This window comes from Mercenaria mercenaria, unplaced genomic scaffold (genome assembly GCF_021730395.1).
Source record: "Mercenaria mercenaria strain notata unplaced genomic scaffold, MADL_Memer_1 contig_5007, whole genome shotgun sequence".
NCBI classification, from domain to species: domain Eukaryota; kingdom Metazoa; phylum Mollusca; class Bivalvia; order Venerida; family Veneridae; genus Mercenaria; species Mercenaria mercenaria.
The window spans coordinates 1,203-7,017 of record NW_026463285.1 but is presented as its reverse complement, the minus strand read 5'-3'; the positions used below and the strand labels follow the sequence as shown (position 1 = coordinate 7,017).

At 33.3% G+C, this 5,815-nt stretch overlaps 1 protein-coding gene across 1 annotated transcript; it reads left to right on the top strand.

The window, feature by feature from the left end:
- Positions 1 to 2,354: 2,354 nt before the first annotated feature.
- LOC123543903 (ras-related protein Rab-13-like) lies at positions 2,355 to 5,041 on the top strand. The gene is made up of 4 exons (XM_053535674.1): positions 2,355 to 2,684; positions 3,813 to 3,873; positions 4,365 to 4,425; positions 4,940 to 5,041. Exons 1-4 carry the CDS (start codon positions 2,561 to 2,563, stop codon positions 5,024 to 5,026), a joined length of 333 nt encoding a protein of 110 aa, XP_053391649.1. The 5' UTR covers positions 2,355 to 2,560; the 3' UTR covers positions 5,027 to 5,041.
- Positions 5,042 to 5,815: the final 774 nt, after the last annotated feature.

The following is a 5,815-nucleotide window of genomic DNA, read 5'->3' as shown; positions in this document are numbered from 1 at the left end:
AACATCTAAAACGTGGTTGTCAGAAACAGGACATAACGGTGTGTCCAAAACGTTGCAATATGACTGGGACATTACTCTTTCATTCAGTTGATTCTTCATCTTGTATTCTGGATTAAAGATTAAGTGACTATACCCCAACAGCTCCTTTTATAGTTTTGCACATGTATATTTCTTTTCGCAAAAATGTTCATTATTTTAAATGAAATAGTTTCTCGCATGTAATGCCATAATATTGACAATTCATTTCATTTGAATTCCTGAACTTCGTGTGGTGGGGGGGGGGGGGAGAGAGAGAGAGAGAGGGAGGCATGCTCGAGGGGTGTAGCACACTTCATTAGCTCAGTATATTACTTAGATGCGTTTTATGATTCTAAAGACTCTTGTAGATATCATATCATAGATAACGTGTTACATGATGAAACGTTAAGGTGTCTTAAATGTTTTGACGTTCCACTAATATGCGCTGTGTGCAGTCTCTAAAGCTACGTCGCGCATGTGAAAGGAGCACAAAATTAACAATCATAGTAAATTCTAATAAATATCAACTCTCCGAACGAATTTAATTCAGAAACTTTAAGTTACTTAACAGGATAGAAGGCTTGTGAAATCTATCATTTTATGTGCAAAATTTACAGTAGAATTAAACACAGTTTGTAGTTAAGCATTTTATATATTACGAAATTTGGGCGTACATTTTTGTAATGTATATGTTTACAACTTAACACATAAGATAATGAAAAACAAAGTTTTTTTTACAATTTTCTATTTCATGTTGAGGTTTTATTGCTACTTAGAAACTTGATGAAAGTGTTGTGCGATTTATTTTGAACTATTTCTGGATTTTGAAAACATAAGTATATATTTGAATTGTTGAGCAGAATTGATTAAGACTACAGCATTTGTTGTTTTAGTTTCTTAAAACAGTGACTTAAAACAAAGCACAACAATAGGAAAACTGTCAAAGATGATTAGATAATTCTGCAAGAGATATAGGATTTTTCTACTAAGTACAGAGCGTACTTTTAAGAACCAGATTTTATAACTGTGACATTAAAATAGTGTGTATACTAAGTTATTCCTTTTTTCCTGTTTTCCTTTTCGTTGGGTTAAACGTCACACAGACACAATTATGGCGAGATTCCAGCTTTTATGGTGGAGGAAGACCAAAGCTGTCCCTCCGTGTATTATTTCCTCACCGGTGGGCATCTGTAACTGATCGGTTTAGATGAAATTGACAACAATGATTTCTGTAAAAAAAAAACTTATTTTAACTTTGAATGAGTGTATTAATAACCGGTTTTGAATATGAATATGCCACTGCTTTTTATTTTATTCTTTTCTTTTATCTTATTTTAAATTTAGGGTAAAACTTCCCTGTATAAATAAATGAGCCGTGCCATGAGAAAACCAACATAGTGGGTTTGCGACCAGCAAGGATCCAGACCAGCCTGCGCATCCGCGCAGTCTGGTCAGGATCCATGCTGTTCGCTAACAGTTTCTCCAATTCCAGTAGGCTTTAAAAGCGAACAGCATGGAGCCTGACCAGACTGCGCGGATGCGCAGGCTGGTCTGGATCCATGCTGGTCGCAAACCCACTATGTTGGTTTTCTCATGACACGGCTCAAATGCTTTTGAGAAAAAGAAACAGTTATCTCAGTATGGTGTACATTTCCAGTGACTGATATTTATATGATTTTGTGTTCAGAGTATTTAGATAATAAAAGATGCTGGAGAAATTTTGAGTGGTGCTCTTAATTAAATGATTCAATTTCATATTCTTAACCCTACATATATAACGCGAAGTGCATTTTCTGCACAAACCGATTTTTCAAAACATTAGCCCAAACAATCAAAAAAAAAAAAAAAAAAAAAAAAAAAAAGGTGCAAACTACTACAACAAAAAAAAACTAATCGTATGCAGTATACCATTAGTGTAGAATTCGTACAAATTTTACTTGCAAAAGAGCTAATTATATACTATATAATAACAAATTACCATCAATATACTATAAATAATGAATCTGTGATATGCAACTTGATTATAACACGGACGGTCAATAGTACACTAAATATATGCCATTGATAGTTGATAGTATACTAATTATATACTGTTAATAGTATACGTATGGTATACACAATATTGTTTACGAGATGGTAGACTATTGACGGTCAAATAGTATACAATACAATGCTATATTAATTCTATACTGTAATAGTATACTAAACAATAAAGAATTAGACTAAGTATAGAATTGATATTGAATTGACTTGTTTGTTAAATTATTTTTTGTTATTTTGTTAGGGTAAGTTTACGTATCGATCGCCCAACACAAGAGCTATTGAGATCTCTGTACCATGACGATTCATAACCGACTGTCTTTGTGTAAACATAAGCGAATAGTTTTACACTATATATTTTTTATAGTTTAAGTGGTTTAACAATTATAAATGCAACGATCAGTTTTTATTCGTGTGTTCGCGTTGATGTGCATTGATATTTTGCATAATGTGAGTTAGATAACGTGCGTTTAATACGATCGTACGGAGCAAAACAAACATAATGGCGAAAGCAGAAAGTCATGTGTTTAGACTTGCTATAGTGGGATGTAGTGCAGTTGGCAAATCGTGCATGTTACAGAGATTTTGCAAGGGTACATTTTCAGAAAAACATGTAGAAACACCTGGTAAGTGGGTTATCATTCTTTGTTTCATTGCAGACTAAATACTTATATCAATATTTATATACTAAATACCCATCCTTATATTTACAATAGAAATATATCAATACCTAAGTTCTTTTGTAAACTTTAGAACTATGTAGAGCATATCATCTATACGAATAGATAATGTGACCAACCCCAATTTCGTGACGCCATCTTGGTTTTCCAGGTCAAGTTACCTTAACATGACAAAACGCAAATTAACTATAATCAAAATTTCCTGGTTAAAACAAGGCTTTATTAGTATCTACCATAGCTATTCCCGTATCCCGGCTATCTTAGTTATTACTGGTCATGTAGGTCATGCATTTCAATTTTGAGAAATATAAGCAAATGACCCACTGCGCTCATGAATTTGCAACTGCGATGCGTGTAATGGTAATAACACTATAATGAATATACAGGTATTCTTTAACTGGTTTCATGCACAACATTAAAACATGCATTACCTCGTAGTAATTAACAACGTCACAAACATAGACGGAATTTCGAAGTAATGTAATATCTCTTATATCACACGCTTCTTTTAAATTGTTCCAAACTAAGTAATCTTATTTGTAAACTAAGAAAATACAAAGACTACTAAACAGCTCTAAATTTATTTTTAAATTATTATAAAATTATTTGGTATAAATCTATGTGATGTTTAGAGGGTGAAATAGTTAAGGGTTTACATCTTAACTTCCTTTTTGCAACGTAGCTAATGTTTTTAAATGGAGCTCATTTAAACTTTACGTATAGTAGTCGCAACTTGACCGCGATGGTTGACCTTAGGCTGATTATTCATATCGATTATTTCATTAATATGAATAAGGGGTGCTTAGGGTATCTATGTATATTTATATGCCCTAAGTTTGTATACAATGCACTCCTTTTCAATAATAGGTTGCGCCTCATCATGTATTGTAATACAAAGGTCAACCATCGGGGTCAAGTTGCGTCCACCATACTCATGCATAACGAGGTGATGAAAGCTATTTCATTTCAATCACTATCCATCCCTGGTCATGAAATGCATATAACCTTCTGCGCATTAAGGTGCCTTGTGTTCAGTATTTAACTTTTGTTGTAGATTAATGTACTTAATTTCAGGTGTGGACTTCGTAATAAAAGGCATTGCATTAGATGAAGAAAATATAAATCTATACATATGGTAAGTCCATCTAGCGGATTCGGCTTTTGTTTGTCTAAAGAGGATACAGTATAAATATGTATATTTACTAGTCCTTGTTGCGTGGCTAGTTAGGGACGCTGTTGTCTTTAAATGTACATCTACTCGACGAACATTGAATCCATTTATTTAAAAGTCGAAAAAGGAGTAAAAGTTATTTTGGCTTATATTGATGACAATCAAATTAAAACAAAAAAAGCTAATTCAGTTTTCATTGATTTTAACTGTCCCAAAATGACAAAATTTGGTCTTGGAGAGTTTTTAAAAGCTCAGGCATTGCCCTAGAATTACCAAAAAAAAATGGCTGTTTTTGTCAGTTGTAGCGAAAATGAAAACATAGTCAAATTTATTTTAGATAAAAGAATTTTAGAGCCCGTTCGCATAGTTTTAATTCCATATTCTTATACAGCAAAAGAAAAAAGTCGAAAAATTGTACATGTTATATAACATTGCGTCTTTTCCTTAACCTGCAGGGATACTTGTGATGATGTCAGTCATAGAGCCCTCGTTGACTTCCATTGCAGTTCAGCAATGGTAACAAACCTATTTATTTCAACTTAGTTAGACAAATCTGTTTATTAATTAAAACTCCCTAAAATTCGTGACAGCCAAAGGAGATCTCGATTATCAATGAAGATGTTGCGCTTTGCCCAATAAGCGAACAGCCGTTGGATCTTTTGATAACATTTTGCAATAAAAGGTGATCTGAGATAAAAGCGGACACAGTGAAGAGCTTAGTCCCGTATTTAGGTTTCTTACACCTAGCACGCTAAATACCAAGGAATCTTCTGGAATTGTGTTACATTATCCTCTAACTCAAATTACTAGCAGTCTTCTGGAGGTTCGCTTATATAGGTTTTGATTGCGACTTTTAATAAGCTTGCAAACAAAAAAACATATGATTCGTGACGAGCACTTTCAATTCAGTTGTTTACTATGTCATTGCTTACGTCAAGAAATATTGTTTGTTTTTAAATTTTACTTACAATATTATTTGTATGTACATGTAACTGAAAAATTAAGCTCTATTTTATTCTAATTTCCGTAGGGGTATATTGTTGTTTATGATATAACATCAGAAGAAACCTTCGATGATATTGATGCCAGGATCAAACACTTGAAAGAGGTATTCTGATTACTGTGTTATGCATTTTACTTTGATAACAAATGCATTTTTGTAAAGTTTACATCAAACCGACCCAGTTATAGGTCACATGGCGACGTTCTAGTTTTCGATGTTGGATGAAAACCCCTTGGTGCCCCTCCGCGCGTTGAACACCTGAATAAAATCCACTGACCTTCATTAAACTAGTTTGATGACTTCCTATCATGAACAAATTCCAAATTCTACATCTCTAGTGAGGTTTCGAACAAACAGCGGCGATGCTATTACTAAATTATGTTTTCTTCATTTAAACTATTATAAATGGTTTATGTCGAAGTCAGTTTGTATTTCTTTCCCTTTTTTCTTTTTTTTTTTTTTTTGGAAGTGTTGCAAATGTCTTGATCAATTCGTTATCTCATTTTATTTATCCGTGAAAACGATATTTTTATTATAATATTGTATTTTCATGAGCTTTGTTTTTAACTTAAAACGACATGTTTCTACGGATTTCAACTAAACATGTCCACTAAGCGAATATTTAACTACATCTTAAGACAAAAGGGATCATTTTAAGTTCCGCACACTATGTGCAAAAACACAGCTGACCTAGAATCTGAACTATACCAGCCAAATTGTATACATACATACGCTCATATATATTTTTGTAAGCGAAAAAGCTCCGCCGAATTCATACGTGTCACTATCATGGTACCGTTTTCGAAACGGATACACAGGATGACACGTGAATTACAAAAGCACGAGCCTTTTCTACTGAAATCCAACATTTTCGTCGCAAAATAGGGATATATGAAATGGTCA

Bases quoted from the DNA above. Each gene is read 5' to 3' on its own strand.
- LOC123543903 (XM_053535674.1), top strand. From the start codon at position 2,561: ATGGCGAAAGCAGAAAGTCATGTGTTTAGACTTGCTATAGTGGGATGT. The intron at 2,685-3,812 runs GTAAGTGGGTTA...ACTTAATTTCAG, and splicing joins AAAACATGTAGAAACACCTG to GTGTGGACTTCGTAATAAAA. The intron at 3,874-4,364 runs GTAAGTCCATCT...CTTAACCTGCAG, and splicing joins AATATAAATCTATACATATG to GGATACTTGTGATGATGTCA.